We start from the raw sequence: 17,236 nt of genomic DNA, 5'->3' as shown, positions 1-17,236 counted from the left end.
CTCTGGAGGAAGGACTATGTGCTACTACAGATACACTGAAAAACCCTAAATGTTTCCTTTTCACCTGAAACAACAGAGAGATTGAGCCAAAGCACAAGAGGTTCACAGATTTTCTGGGGACTCTTCATATAATGCCAACCTGATGTGGAAAAAATCAGAATCTTTTATCTTTCTTTTCTATTTTGGTAACCCTGATTGTTTTCTTTTGTTGTTTCAGGCTTTATTTAAAAGGTCATAGTGGTACTGCTGGAAAACAGAGTAGCCTGATTTTGCATGGAGCTGAATTCAGCACAAAAGATGCTGACAACGACAACTGCATGTGTAAATGTGCTCTCATGTTGACTGGAGGTGAGTACAGCTGACTCTGAAAATATGGTACATTAATAGGAATCTATTGTATTTTCCTAAAGCAACCATGGATAAAGTTGTATCAAGGATGTAGAAGTCCTGAGTGAAAACTTATTTATTATTATTATTATTATTATTATTATTATTATTATTATTATTATTATTATTATTATTATTATTACTGCTACTTTTTTCTATACATATATTGTCATCATGCCAATACCTCTAGATTTCTATCAGCAAAGAAAGGATTATTCAGAGATGCAGACAGTATACTTCTGCACTGAAGCTGTTGCAATAATGTCAAAGAGGAAAACATAAATTACTGTAATTGTTTAGGCAAGAAAGGCAACATAAAAAATAAAAATATAAAATATTAAAAAGGTGGAAAGAAGTTTGTGAGAAGTTGAACAATCAACAAGCTAAAGAAGAGATAAATGGCCAGATATTAGATATTAAATATTAAATATTATTTATTAGATTAGGTAAAGTTTAGAAACAAAGTCTAGAGTTGTAATACATTATCTATTTCACTTAAAGATGTGGTTCCATTATTAAGATATTTATAATGGTTAAACTTTCTCTGTTAGATGAGCATAATGCATAAAGACACTAAATGACTAATTCACTCACCTGTGAGAGTGGTGGAAGGTTTAAGCTAATATCCTTTGTGAGCTGAGTCAAACTACAGAAGGAAAGAAGGAAGAGCTGGGGTGGGGAAGAGCACCAACAAGTTACACAGGGACAGTTTAAACCCCAAGTCAATCTGACTGCCAGCAAGTACAGTGCATATGATTAGTGTTTGTTCAGTGCAGAGAATGAATATCTGAGATTATCTCTCCATTCAGACTCCTAATGATTCTAAGAAAGAGAATTTTCCCTGGCAAATGATACCAATTCCTAGTCCTTACATAGACAAGCTCATTTTTATCTCTAGAATACCACATTATAGCAGAAAGCTTAAATTGGGATTCTTTGGTTTGCTGACTGTATGACCAAGAGAGGCCCTTTCTTATCTTCACATCTGATCTCATTTGGAGACTCTCTCTCAGTGATTTCTAGCTTTCCTGGAAAAAATCCTATAGCATGTAAATTTTTCAGTATTTTGGATCAGACTGTTAAACCTGTATTATTTGTGGTTACTGGCACTCTGATTGAATTCAGCTCAGGCCACATCCAGGCACATATGAGCCTCTCAAGCAATCATCTGCTAACAGAAGATGGTTTCCCATCACTAAGAATTTATATCAGATGCACAAACAACTCCTCATTCTCTTTTGCCAGTTGGAAGTGACTCAGTTGGGAGAGTCTTTAAAGAGCCAATTTTTCAAGCTCCCCTAACTTCCTCTAGGGATATCATATTAGAAGTTATCATGGGAAACTTCTTCCAGTGGACAGGTGATCAGACAATACCTTTCCATTTCTATAAAAATAGAAGTTAGCCAGATAGATCTGGAGACAGACAGTGGATAAGAAGACAGTAATTTATTTTAATGAAAGCTGCTGACCTTTCCCTTTAGAGAACATGCTAAATTAAAGCATTGCTGCTCCCAGGGCAGGCCAGAGTCCAGTGAGAAGCTCCTGAGTGTGAGCTGTGTCTGTGCTGAAGTGCAGACTCATTCATGTGTCTGAGCTGCCTGGAAACACCTCTGCTCCCAGGCAGCTCCACTGAGGGCTGTATTCATTTTCCTGCTCTGGGTTCTATGACAGGTCAGTGCCCTGCTAAGGTCAGGCTGCTGTTGAAAACCATTCCACAAGGTCCACATATATTGCTGCAACATTCCAGTAAATCAACAGCATAACCACATATTTGAATTTACTGGTACCAAATGAAATGAATAGGGAGGAAAGGAGAGAATTACCAAAGGCTGAGGAAACCACAAATTTAGCAAGTCACCACACAGTAAAAGGAGGTGCAATTAGCCTTTGGAGATAGATGAGTCTACTCTTTAGGACTAGGCTCTGAGTACTGTTCCTTTGGAGACAGGTTGTGCAGCGCTGTAATTTGTAGTTCCTCAAGAAAGACTTTAATCATGCTAGAGTTCTCCTCAGACACTCTGCTATGTTTTTCTGCTTGAAACAACTTTCTCATCCCTTGAGAAATATCAGAATTGAATTAAATACCAAACCATCTTTTTAGGGAGTCTATTTCAGTTTTGTACTAGACAAAGACTAATTTAGAAAAGTAGCAATGATAACAGGTTTTGGAAAATGGCTTTTGATTTTATTTTTTTTCCAAAAAGATATCAGACTGTTAGTTTTGGCAACATCACAGAGAGCTCTTTAATGATGAATGGTACAAAATCTGCTAGCAAGTTTCTAGCTATCTTGACAGTTTGGGTGAGTCTGTTATCTCTATGAGGTGAACTGAATATATTTATGTCAGGAATAAAGGCTGAGATAAGCCAAAGCTCAAGATTGTGACATGGTTATAATCAAGGCTGAAAATAAAAATGTAAGGAAAACACACATTTCTCTCTGTGATCTTGCTAGTTGTCAGTTTTATTTTGTCTCTATCATAACTATTATTCTCTCCTCCTATATCTCATTCCTCTTCCCTAGAATGAGAAATTAAATACTGGGAGAATAATACAGAAGTATCAACAGTGTACTGTGTGTGTGTCTTTCTTGTCTTTTCAAGAGCCATGCTATGCTACTTGGCTCTATCTTTATGTGGATTTTAGGGAATGCCTTCAAAATTATGTGCACTACCTGGATTCTTAACACCTCTAAACTGTCATCATATTTAAATGTTTTAGCTGTCTTTTGTGACTTAGAAACTTTAAACCAAGCATGCTTGCTTTACTTTAAAGGGGAGACAAATAATATTCATTCAAATAATTTCTTCATTGTTTCAGTAACTCAGACCAGTAAACTGTGAGAAAAAGGGTTATATATACATAAATATATCCATGTATTATTTCAAACCTTAGTCTGAAGAGTGCCCCAATGAGTTACATACCCAGCTTTTTTGCAGGAAACAGCACAAGAAATGCAAAAAACTGCCATCAGAATAAGCCTAGAAGTTCAAAATGCTTGGACTTCCAAAACAGCCCTTAGCATTTAACATCTCTGGATCAGGTTCCTGGGTCAAACTCCCATCTGTTCTGCCAGATACCACCTGTCAGCTGAGCCCCAAACTGTTTGTGAAATTGTTTTCAGTTGAAAGTCAGAAAGTGACTTATGGTACCTTGGCTCACCGAGAAAGAGTTTTAAGGTGATTTTCTTTGTCTGGCTGCAGTCTGAGGTGTTCATAAAAGCATTTACCTTGCTTCAAGTGCAAAGTGAGAATACTGCTAAACTTCTGATCCGTAAAATACTTTTGCAAAGACAGGGAGACTTTCTAGATGTCTTTCCAGAGTTGGAGCAGCATAGATGACTGAAATAAATTATTTGCTTTTTTTGTTTTACTGGAAGCAGAAGTCCGTCCAGCTGGAGTCTCCTGTCTCAGACAGAAGTCAATACAAGCAAAACACTGCAAAAAGTTATACCTCCCTTGAGTATTTTCTGAGTATCTTTTGAATCTCAGGGGCTTCCTGAGTCAGAGAAATATATATTTATTAAACACATATTTATTGAACGTCAATAGATTTCTCATCTATTAAGTCAGAGTAAGTTAGCTCAATGACTCCAAAACTGTGTTGCACTCATTGCCTGTTGTTTCACTGTTTTTTTCTCCAAGTGGTGAATTTTATAAATCTCTGGCAAGAAGGGTACAGAGGATTCATGTCGTGACTTGGAGAAAAGTTCTTGGCTGAGTATAGAAACCTGCCCATACACTCCAATCAGAAAAGACATGGTTTTTCTTATACTCTCCTTGAAACAAAATATTTGAAAGAAACAATGGCAGTACACTTAAGATTATCCAACCTGAACCCCTGAATATACAACTGATTACATAAGAAAGCACCACTTTTTAATTTTAATGCAGATTTCTGGTTTCATAAAGGAATTGCTCAGAAAGCACCATTAATGAAGTACCATTTATATTGCCAAATATTTTTATGAAAAATTATAATTATAAAATTGTAAATTGTTAGATTATTATTGGTTTTTTTTTCTTGAAATTTTAAAAATATTTAATTAGACATATGACTATGCAGCACTTTTAACAAAAACATTGCTACATTGGTATGTTTATCAAGGTTAAATATGGGCAACTGTAATACAGTGTTGGGAGACCTTCAGGAAGTGACTAACTTTTGATATATTAGAACATAGTCACCAGTCTGCAATCTTCATGTTATTTTTACCTCATAAAAAGGTCCCTATGAAAGGGATTGCATTATCCAGTTGATATGAAAAGCTAATGCCTTTTCATCTTATATCCTGACAGCTAAATTCTAATTTAATCTTCAGATTGTCAAGTGGTAGTCTGGTCAATCCAATACTCTGAGGAATAAAAGAACATAGAAATTGCTTCCAGAGGTCATTTAGTCCCTTTCCAAGAAAGATTCTTCTCTACCTCTTAGTTTCTGTTTTTCTATTCATCTTCAGGATTTCTGTCGGTGCTCACTCTCATGTTAAAATCTGTTACTGAGTTTGTCTACACTTAATATAAGAAAGCTTTGCATGTTGACTAACTAATTCTATGATAATTTAAATGTGCTCCATCCTGCCATATTGTCCACCATTGCGAAGAATAAACACTATTCCTTTCCATTTCTTTGAAAGATTTTAAGTTAATTTGAATTTGTTGGCAATTTGTCTTTCAAATTCGGACTAAACAATCCTAAGTCTTTCCTGTTACATTCACTCTTTTGGACTCTGTCCAGTGGCTCCAATGATAGTTTGAGGTGTCGTCCAAAACTTCATCCTAGAGAAATTACCAGTGCAAAATCAAGCAGATCATAAGTATTGCCATCTAACTTCTTTAAAGTACAGAATGTCAGAAACGCTGAAATCTTTCCTAAAAAAAATCTACATTTCTTTTGAACATTGAGGACTATTTCAATATTTTTGGATAAGAACTTTTTCTTATTGGCTTTGTTGCCAAATTCACTAAACTTGATGGACAAACACAGAAGGCTAGAAATAAATATTGGGTTTCCACAGGATCTACTTATAGTGTAAATCCATACAAATGCACATTCAGACATACTTAGGAACTTATTGAATGTCCTGCACTGATCCTGCTGCCTTTGGAGACATTCTGTGTCCCCAGGAAGGAGGACAGGGCTTTTGAGGAAAGGGTCTGGCATCAAATGTGCAGTGTTTAAACACCTATTGTTTTAGAATGTAAAAGTCAACCAAGAACCTCCCATCAAACCTGAGCGATCATTACCATTCCCAAGGCACACCAGCCTTACAGTGCACTCATGAATTGATGAGCATTAGGTCACTGAAAAAGAATTTTACATGCACACATGCTTAATTGCAATTTATACAAGCCAAAGAAGCAAATCTGTTAGCTTTGGCATACAAAAGCCTTTTCTTAATATTGCTTTTGACAAAGAAGATTCTATCATGCAAAAGTTATACTTGTCACTTCAGAAAACCGTTACAACAGATGCTTGTGGATTTTTTTCTTTTATTATTGTTACTCATTTGAGAAATGCCCCTGTATTAGGTATTTTTTCCCAGAATTTGTGGAAATTATTTCAATATGCATTCATATTCAGTCAAAGATATAGTACAGTGTAGATATAGTATAGTCTGGAGTATAACTATCTGGGATAGGTAGCTTAAGCATTAAAAAATATATTTATTAATGAAAAGAGCTGACATGAAATTTAACAATTTCCTATTGGTTATAGCAACATGAATTAAAGACCAAAGCACAACCATACACAATATGTGAACCTACTTTAACTCTTCCAGAAGAACACCCATCTACAGTGAGGATTCATTTCTATTTGTATAGCTGAACTTTCAAACAACTTATCTATGCATTATTTAATTTACATTTTGTCAGGAAAATCTATTTTATGACCTAAGTTTTTTTTATTGCAGAGATGGTAGTGCTGCTTGTACTGTACCAAATATTAGAAGTGGGCAAACTTAAAAAATTGAATTAGCCCTCGGTTCAAATACGTAATTAGTGACTTTTTATTCACAACAGCTTGAAGAAACTACCTCTCTTTCTGAATAAAATCTCTGTTAAACTTTTCATGACAGCCTTCTTTGAACCACTTCACCTTAAAATCTTATTTCTTATATTAGTTCTTATGATACCCACTCTTCATCATTCTCATGCCTGATTCAAATATCCCATGGAAATTATTGCTAAAAGTTACCTTCAAAATTAAAATAATACTGTGGTTCAAAGATGACCTTATACTTATCTGGGAAAGCCATTACCTTGGAGAGAAAAATAAACAAGATTATTCATAAGAAAATCCTGTGGACTCCAGGTATTAGGACAACATCTGGCTACTGAGTGTCTTTCCTGGGGTCAGACTGTGTCAGAGCTCAGGAGCTGCTTTATTTTGTGTTTTATGTAATGGCAGTGCTGCAGGTATATCTTTCAGAAACCTCTAGTTTATGTTCCTCCACTTCCTCATAGCTACCAAGAAAGTCACTGCTTGCATTCCTCTTTCCCTCAACATTTCCTTTGCTTCCACTCAAAGAGGTGACTTTTGGTGTAGGGACATGCAGTAGTCTTGTGATAATCTGAGGCCCTATGGAGAGTGAAGGCCTTTCATAGGACTGCAGGGGAGCTTGGAGAGAAATAACCATAGGAGAAAAAAGAGAATTAATCAAAACAAACAAAAAAAACCAAAACCCAAAAAAAAAACCCAAAAAAACCAACTCACATCACTTAAAAAAGTGAGAAACTAAACCCAAAGTTTCAATGCAATATTAGGAAACAACTTTAAAACATTCATTCATTCATTCTCACAAACAAGAATAGTACAATAGGAAAATGTAAAGATTATTGAAACACATTTTGGAAGAAGTGTTTATTTAGAAGAAATCTATGATGAGAGGTTGGAGCAAATCCTCACAAATGTTTTGTAAAATTTTGTATTCCTTTGGCTATTCCAGTTTTTACATTGACTTTTTTATGAAATCACTGAAAACCTTCACCTAAAAAAATGACCATTTATGCATCTGTTCCTGTTCCTTTAAGATGAAATGGTAACTAGGTCAGCTTGCCATGTCTTCATCCCAACACCATAAACAGGACCCAGCTGCATCTGAGTTCCAGCTTTGAAAAATGAGGATTAGGATTTCTCTGTTTAACTTCATCTTAAATTTATACAAGATTATACTCTGGTTACAGTAAAACATCAGCTGTACAGCTTTCCTTTCCTTTGGTTATTGTCCCCTTAGGCATAACATTGAAATCAAAGGGAGGTCAGCTGTACCAAAATAGAAGATTGTCAGAATTTGTCTGGCACAAATTCATCCCTCAAGATTTCATTATGAGGTGTTATTTCTTAAAAAAAACCAACTACTAAGTATTTTCCAAAATCGTAGGAATTACAAGACTAGAAGCATAAATTATGTGGCTCTGAATACAAAGAACAGAGCAAGCACTGGATCTGAGGGCTAAACAAAATCAATATCATATTGGTAATAGTAAACTAGATTTAATATATACTTTAATGTAATGAATTCATTAGAGGTAGATAAAAGTCTAACCACTAAATATGATGGAACTGGAGGATTCCCTGGGACAGTGACTATTATCTAAAAGGAGTTTGTCACAGTTTAATTCCTTTTCCAGAAGTCAGAGTGAAGAACATACTGAAAAATTTTAATTTTCCATTCTAGTCCACAGTGACACCTGCAGATTCAGTATGCACTACTGGATGATCAGTTTACCACTACCAGTGCTATTAGAAAATGCTTTACAAGGGGTCCTTAGAAGATTGCAATGCTGTGTGTGATGTGCAGGCTGAAATAATTTTTTTTAAAAATTAAAGTTGTGTTAATTATCAAAAGCAAAAGTCATTACCAGATCTTTATGATCTTATTTGCCTCATGACTCAAAAGTTCAGTGCAACATATTCCATGGAAAGATGCATAAAAACTGTGCTAAAGATTTGTAAAATTATAGGTCTCACTATGAAAAAAAGCCCCAATCTTTCTGACAAATAGAACTCCTAGCCACAGAAGTTAATGCATTTTTGACTTTGGGGATATTTGCTTTTTGCAGTCTGGGAATTCATTCTGCCTTTCTCAGTCTGAACTAAGCATCTTTCTCTTACTATACATAGATACTCTGCAAGGTGCTGGAGAGAAAATTCTATTCTCATCAAGGTATCCAGCAAAACTCCCACTACTTTCAGCAGAGTCAGCATGTCACCTAGTTTGTCTTTGTCAGTTAGTGTTCTGTAGTCTTGGAGTTGCCAAGTTTCATGTTATTTGGAATTTTTCTTAAAACTCTAGCTCCCATGGCAATCTAACATTCACCTTAAGAAGTAAAGATCTTGGAGAGATAAACAAGAGAGTTCACTATTAATTTCATCTCAAAGCAACAATTTAAAAAAGGCCAGTGCAGCACCACAATTCTCATAATCCAGTTGCAAAAAAACATCTATTCTGGAAACAAAAGTAACTGAGCAGTTGAACAATCACAGTTAAAGCAACAGAAAAGGGCTGGTAAATAAAATCAAACCATGCTTATACTCAAAATAACAAGTGAAATTATGCAAAATACTTTTGAATTATAGTCTTTTTTTTTTGAGGTTTAAATGAAAAATGCAACACTGTCTAAATAAGGAAAACAGTTAATTTGTCTTTCATGTTCTTGCTTTTACTTCACATGCTGCATATAAAAGTAGAACGGGTTGGGACATAATTACTTTTGCAATTCTGTAAATACAAGTGTGTTCTCCAGTACTGCTGACTATGAGTAGCACAAAAGAGCAAAAAAGGAAAATATGAAAATACCACACCAGCATTACTTATGAGATATTTACCAGAATTTCCTAACCAGCTAAAGCTAATACAACAAATTAAATATTAAATGCACTTGTAGTTTAAGATTTTATCTTAATGATTTCAGGGTGGTGGTTTGATGCTTGTGGCCCCTCCAATCTCAATGGGATGTTCTACACAGCTGGGCAGAACCACGGGAAGCTCAATGGCATCAAATGGCATTACTTCAAAGGCCCCAGCTACTCCTTGCGCTCCACCACCATGATGATTCGGCCTTTGGACTTTTAGAGGAATCCGCAGTGGATCCCAGGAGAAGCCAGGCTGGCACTGCCCTCAGCAGCAACTCTAGCACAGTCTGAAGGTAAAAGGCGAAGGGCTTCCTGAAAGCAACGCATGGGATGACGCAAAGTCGCTTCGCTGTCACTCCACTACCTGCAAACACTTCCCAACAGTCACCCCGTGCTTTGATTACTGCAGAGAGTTTTGTTTAGAAGAAGGTGGCTGAAATGATTTTCTAAAGAACTGGATTTGGCTATTCTGCCCAAACTTGGTGCTTGCCAGTGGATTTTTTCTTTTTTTTTAATTCAGCAACAGGATCACAGTTTGAAGAACTGAAACATGTCAGCCATGGTCTATTGAGTAGAATGCTATTCAGCAGTGAAATGCCAACATTATACCCATGAAAAAGGATTACAGAGTCACTTTTATTAAAACTTGTCTTAAAGCATCCAAGTGACCACTAAAAATATTGTTTTTCTTAAATGAACTGAATTTGAATATTGGATGGATTAATGTTAATCCCAGATAAAAATTATTTGTGCAAATATTATTTTTCATTAAATACTTTAAGGACAGGTTTCTAATTAATAAACTGAGTCAAACATATGAATAATGATAAGGATAATAAGCATAAATTCCTCCGTTGCTCTATAGAGGCAAATCAGGTAATTGGTGTAATCCCTGAGCTAGGATTTATAGTGTGATAACAAAAGTAGCTGTGTTTTTAGATTTTTACTGTCTTTCATTCAAGGCAGTCTGAATGTCATGTAGAATAATTAATGGAAGGTTTAAAGAATGTGAAATATTATCCAAGAGAAAATACAGGAATTTGAATGGACTTTTTCCACCAAAAAGAATTCAGGAAGGCAAACTGTTAGGGTATAAAAAAATTAAATAAATGCATAGCTTAAGGCAATGGATTAATTTTACAGTATCCTTGCATGTGCGCAATTTATCCTTAATTATTTTACTTTTTTATTACATTTTTGTGAATATCAGAAGCATGCCAATTCTACACAGTGCTTAGGCTACAACTATAAAAAATATTCATCAGAACTGTATAAAAAATAAAGAATTGTGAACTTGTAAATATCATGTTTATATTTCCTGCAACAGTCATTTATTTTGTACAGGCAACCCTGAACCAATGCAAAGGGTGAAAAGCCTCAAAAGGATATAAATATTAAAGAACTTTAGATGACTGCTTACAGGTTGATAACAAGTAATTTTTTTCTATTAAAATGGTGCAGAAGTGTGGTACTATTGGAAAAGTCTTTTAATAACAAGTAATTAAGTAATGGGTGGCCTGTGAGGGTAAAGAGACAACTCTTTCCATTTACAGCCATTTTGATTAAGTCCCATGAATGAAGTCCATTTGGGAAAGTACATTCTACTTCTGCTAGAAATGAAATGAAAAAGTTTCCCCTGCTCCCACTGAAATCAAAAGTAATATTCTCAATTAAATTGGGACCACCATGGCACACAGAATCTGCATGTGGAGAGGTGTTTGCTCATCTCTTTTTGCTTTGTTCCATTTATTAAATTGTTCATGAGATGAGGGACAACAAGGATCTGGTTTTATTTAAAGGGTAATGATATTTTTTTTCCCCCTACTTTTTTACTTCCCCCCCCTATTTAGCAGTTTATTTCTATGGAATAGACAAAAAAGTACTCAGATATTTTTAAACACCTCTTCCTAAAAATCACAAGGTCATAGTACCACTGAGGGCTATTGCAGCTCCTAAGGGTTCTCTGATTTTGTTACAATTTCATGTTTGTTTCATTTTAAGTGGAAAGTTTTGTGGGTTTTTTGTGTAGTTGTACATATTTATATATATATTTGAAATAATCTTGACTAAGGGTGAATTTGAAGTTTTCTGCTGAATAAGTTACCAAACTACTCTTTACTCAGCACTTTCTTCACAGACATGTTTTGGCCCAGTTTCCAGCAGGTTTTTTTAATGGTCCTCATTAATGTGCAAAATATCCAGTCTGTCTGCCACCATATTCTCGAAAGATAGAGTTTTGCAGGTCTCCAAGTTAAGAATGCCTTTTGTGCATTCTTAGATCCTATTGCAAAAGGCAAAACATGTTTAAAATTAAAAGCATGATATTTACTGCTTATTTATCTGGGTTTGAAAAAAAATGTGGATTTGGTTTCCTATCCTTTATAATAAAATGTTTTAAAAAATTGTGGAGTCTGTGATTTTCTTTGCTCTAATTATAACTTTCTGTGACAGGCTGATAATATTTCAAAAGCCGCTATCTCTGTGTAAGAAATAGTAATAAACTTAGACAGACTGCAGGAAGGGAGGAACTCTAATTTAAATTTTTCCAGTAATTAATATTTCTTAACCTTTCATACTCATACTTCAGTGTTTTTAATTAATTTTCTTGATTAAAATCATGGGAATACATTTTTCTTATCTTAGGTTCAAATCATACAACTCTATCAATCTTTAAAATGCAAGATTTCTTTAATTCAACAGGCAAAGATACAAACTGAAGTATGATGTTTTCGTGCCTTTTGTTGTGTTCTTCTATCATCCATTCAATCATATTGCATGGCAGTGACAAATCTCCGCTGATCTCTTACCCTGAAATTCCTTCTGCTCCATTTGTATGTCTTTTAACACTACAGTGATTCCTTTCTACATCTCTTTGTAGTCAATTTTTCCTCATTTTCTCAGGAATTTTTTCTTAATTGATTTGTTTGTTATGTTCCTTTGGGGAAACACAGCTTCTCAAATCAACAGTAAAGGTGTGAGGAACTATATACGTAAAAGTACATTTTGCTCCTAAAGTTGAATGAGTAGGTATTGCATAAAATGAAGAATTGCTATTCCTAATAATGATGGGTTTGGAGTTGATTTATATTAAAATTCTGCTTGCCCTTACAGATAATAAAAAATAGTCCTTGGTCGGTGGTAACAGTAACTTTGCTATTTACCCTTCATGGATAATTTCTTCCTGATTTATAAAACAATACACAAAATTTGGATAAACTAATAGAAGTGTTTTCCAAAGCATATCAAGCCTTAATTTTTAATATCTTTTGAGGCTGGAGATGTTATTCAAATGCACATTTTCCTAAGTGCCCTAGCATCCAGTACTGACCTATTAAGTAGGTAAATCATCCACATTTATAGTCATTTGTATAACTGTGTCCCAAGACAAAGTTCCTTAAAAAATCCTTCCAGCTATAAAAACAACTTTCCTCTCTGCAGACTTGAAGCTCAAACCACAGCTCTGACCATGCCTCAAATAATCTCATTTGGGATTGGCATGGTTTCCCCTTCTCCTCTGGGAAGAACAAAACTGAAATAGCAATCACAACAAGAGCTTAATTCTCTAGGTAGGATCAAGTGTAATTTACAACCAGACTGTGCTGCAGTTGTGCCAGAAAGAATTCCTACCTACCAGCTTTTACATGAGCTGGACAGCTTGAGGAGAGAGGCACTAACCCTGGATACAGCTGCTGCTGCTGCTGTCTGACTCTCAGCTGTGGTGTTCTCACAGACACACACACACAAAAATCTATACATCCAGAGAAAAAGTGACACAGCCAATCAAAATGATCTTGCCTAAATTTTAACTAAAGGAGCTGCAATCTCAGGTCAAATAAAAAAAAATTGAAAGAGTCAATGCCAAGCAGCAAGAGCCAGAAGGAAAAAGACAGGGATATGGACTTTTGAGAAGACAATGCTTATGGTTATGTCAAGTTAGCTGTGCTGCAAGTCCTGTAAAAATGAGAAACCTCTTTTAGAAAATATGGCATTCTGCTGTATGACTTTTTAATGATGAAGAAATAGAACCTATGCTCATCCAAAATCTTGTGAAATTAGAGACTTTGTTCTTCCACTAGATAAAATTTCTAATGCCCAGAGCAGTTTTCTGCGCCAGTGAGCTCGATTAAAGAATGGTAAAGAATGGATATATATACTGTAAAATATGACCCCCAGATGATATATTAAAGTACACCAAGGTCTAAACACCAGTCCTGTGTTTTGATAGAAATAATCTTGAGCCCTGAAGTGTTGCCATAAATTTTCTTTCTCTTCTTACACTTCTCGCCTTTCTCCCACTTTAATAGTGCCCCTATGACTCCTTTTAAACTGCTGGCAGTGTTTGCCTTCTGCTGCCTGGAAGTAGTCACAGGAGGCAAGCACCACATTTAACAGATCTGCAGATGCATGTGTTCACAACCACACCACCTGTGGGGAGAGCAGTCACTCCCCACCAAACCACCAGTAAGGAACATTCCTTGATACTTGTCATTTGCTCTGCAAGGTTGTGAAGGGAAAAATAAGGCACACAGAGGTCCTTCTATAGACTTAAAGAGGAAGAAGGTGCTTTGCCAGGTCAGCCCTGGAAGGGACTCCAGCAGAGTAACTCACAGGCAGCTTCTCTGCCACAGTAGGAAATGGAGGAGGAAAAAAATCTCCAGCAAGGTAAAGGGAAAATGGAGAATCTTGATACGCTAAAGTGGGTAAGAAAGAGTTGAGTGAGAAAAAAATTTATTATAGAATAAGAAAACTAAGAATGCTAAGGAGTCAGATTAGGAAGCTGAAGGCAAGGTCAGCAAGAGAAGGCAGTCAGTCTGACAAAAAGAATCTGGAGAAATGGCAGAGATGAAAGCACTGGATAAGAAACAAATTAAGAAGAATCCAATTAATTTTCCAAAGTCTAAAAGGAATAGTATCACCCTTTTACTTTCTGCTTTATTTATTATTTACAATGCAGTGGAGGTATACTGATAAAATCTAAAGCAATACTTAAAAAGCATCTCCTTCTCAGAGGAGTTTTTGCTAACATGCTGCTGAAACAGTTCATCCTTTTAGCATGAGACAGCAATTCATGAGTAGAACAATCAGCTGTGGATAATATTTACTATTGCACTAAAAGATGTGGATCTCCATCCTTTTGCAACCCACTAATACTTTTATTTAAAATCATTGTCTAAAGGAAACTACATCTCTCTGACCTGATCTCATTCAGCTGTATAGTTTAACTACTGCCTTATTTTATTGTGAGTAATGGAGTAGAACTCCTGCATATGCTTTACTGTGAAGGAAATATGTTTCCTTTGAAGGAAATTTTCTTTCCTTTTTAAATTTTTTTTCTTTTATTATTTTAAACACTTATACTTTGGAGTTCATGTTTCATTCTCCAGAGATGCTTATTTAATTTCTTTGATAGCTTCACTTAGTGCTGTTTCTTTTGTAAAACCCCCATCAATTCTCCTGAATTGATGCAGTGGTTCTTGTTGCAGTCTTCTGCTCTGCCTTCATGTGCAGCATCACACAGCCAGGAACTAACACTGTCCTTTCTGAGGGGTTTCATTCAGCCCTTCCTGGAAACTTGGAACTCCTTGGAGCAATATCAGGGCAGATCCTGCAGCCCACAGATCCTGGTCCTGAGTCCCACACATCCCTGTGACCAGCAGCTGCCCACAGGCTGGCCACAGCAGGGCTATCTGTACCTTCATCCTGGTAATGGGGGTGTCACCAAGTCATACTCCCTCCCCACCCCTGTTTCACTCCTACCTGTTTCTCTTGGAATACTTTCCTGTCCCAGACCAGGGAAGCACAGCCCAGCAGCCACCAGGACAGCTGTTCCCATGGGATGATGTCTCTGCACACCTACCTGCAGGCTTTGCACTTCTGGAGTGACTTTAGAATGCCTGGTCACAAGTCAAAGATGATGCAAATATATGTCAGTATCTTTTGAGAAGTACAATGGCATTAGCCAAAGGCTTTTCCACTAATTCATTCTCTTTATTAGGTTAAGGAACCAGTGGTAGTTTTGCTACAGGAACAGATGGACAGTTTTCTAAACATGTAGGTGAAGATGTGTCTAATGTCCCTCAGTTTTAGCATGTTACAAAAGCTTTGACATTAGCTTGGAGTTTTCAAGGCTCTGGGAAAAAACAGTAGTAAATACACCAGACTTTGTCTGGCAAAAATAAGTTTATAAGCAAGAGCAGTTTTACCCAAAACAATGTGAAATACAAAGATAGAAAATTTACATCTGTGACTGTGAATAGGGGTTTATGAACAGAGATTTAGGCAGGAACCAACAGCTCTCTCACAGCTTCTTTTTGATTGAGTGACTTGTGCAAATTCACTTGACACCAGCATCTCCTGAATCTCTTTTCCAGACAGTGTGAGCTACTCCAAGGTCCAGAGAAAAGATCAGAAAAACTGTCTCAGTTTTATATAATTTAAAATAGATGAAGTGCAAGTATATATAAAATGTTGGAAATCAAAGATTTATGGGGTGACTAACCTGTTCAGGGTAAGATTTATTTGTGTAAGTACTCAGAGAGTAAATAAATAAAAAATGCTTATATTTTCAGCGCGCTTAGATATAATATAAATATATAAAACATAAAACATTAAAGTAGGCACTGGATGTGTGGAGAAAATGATAAAGAACACTCATTGTGGAGTAAGGCAAGCTATCTTGTCATCTCAGCTCACTCAGAGATGCAGAGAAGCCCTTATTCCTGAAGCTCCTGCTGTCTGCTGCCACCTGTGGTTGGAAAAGCAGCTTTTCCAAAGATGAATTCATCACTGGAATCAACTAAATATGCAATGGGAGATCTGAGAAAAGGAAAATGAAGAGACAAATAAAAATGATCAAGATGCCAAGCACAGATGTCAAAATGAAGTCTATATTTAGGTATATGTTTTCAGTTTGAATAGTATTTAACTCCCACTGATTTCAGTTTATTCCAAGTAGATTAAAAATACACTGGTTTTATACCAGTGTAGACTCTTCCTAAGAAAATTACAATATGTACAGGGTTAAAAGTTGCTCAAAAAAACCACAGGTGATGGAGAAAGGGGAATAACATAAAACCATTCTAAAAATGCATGTTGCAGGTAGTGCATTTTCACTGGAACCGAGTTATGTATACAGAGTGCACCCATCAAGTGACCTAAGGAGGAAGCAAAAATCAGAAATTCATGGTTCAGGATGGAAACTGAGCTATATATGAAAAAAAACACCTTAAAATAGTCTTCAAAACAAATTCTCAGCAGTTGTAAAGGCAAAAGTTCAATTTCTTCTTTGAATCTAAATTTACAAATTTATGTACAGTGAGTTATCCTGAATGTTTAATTGCTTTCCCAAAGGTTTTATATCATGCTTCAAGAATCACATTTCAATAGGGTTTTTGATTAATGAAGACTAATTAATTGAGAAATGAAAATATATATTTATAATTTTTGATTTTTAACTCCTCAACTAATCAGCTCATTTCAGTGCCTTTATTTACTCTGGAGTCATATTCAGCAATGCAAAAGATACTTTGTCTTTTCAAGATTCCAGAAATTTCTTTTTTCTCCTTAAGTGCACCTGAGTGAAATTTCCATGGGATGGTCCAAATTATTATCTTCAGAGCATCCCAAACTGCTAATCCTGTTGCCATACATAAGCTATCTCATTTCTCTGACCTTTCACTTTCTAGTGTTCAAACCAGAGTGGCACTGGGGTTAGGATTCACAGGTCACAAGGCCAGAGATAACCTTAGATATTCGCAGGATTTAATGTCATTTCTTACAGAAACCAGAAGTAAATCAACAAATAGAAAGCTGGAGAAACCCATTTGTTTGTGTGCTCCTGTCCACTTTGAGTTTGAAAGGCAGCCATCTTAGCATCTCTGAACAAATAAAAATGAATGTGGATGAAAGAAAACCAGAAGCAATTTGGTTACCCACTGAACACAAGCACAATGAACAAACATCTGTTCCATGGCTTCCCCAGAGGTGCTCCA

General features: G+C 35.9%; 1 protein-coding gene across 1 annotated transcript in view; it reads left to right on the top strand.

The window, feature by feature from the left end:
* The window catches only part of ANGPT1 (angiopoietin 1), a 152,304-nt gene extending 140,656 nt beyond the window's left edge, over window positions 1–11,648 (top strand). The window contains exons 8-9 of the mRNA XM_015620204.3: window positions 218–348; window positions 9,305–11,648. Of these exons, the coding sequence (XP_015475690.1) occupies window positions 218–348; window positions 9,305–9,465 (292 nt within the window). The 3' untranslated portion in view covers window positions 9,466–11,648. The remainder of the gene's footprint in view (window positions 1–217; window positions 349–9,304) is intronic.
* Window positions 11,649–17,236: the final 5,588 nt, after the last annotated feature.

The sequence above is a fragment of the Parus major genome, chromosome 2 (assembly GCF_001522545.3).
Source record: "Parus major isolate Abel chromosome 2, Parus_major1.1, whole genome shotgun sequence".
NCBI classification, from domain to species: Eukaryota; Metazoa; Chordata; class Aves; order Passeriformes; family Paridae; genus Parus; species Parus major.
Note: the sequence above shows the minus strand (reverse complement) of the source record. Positions and strands in the feature narration are given on the sequence as shown.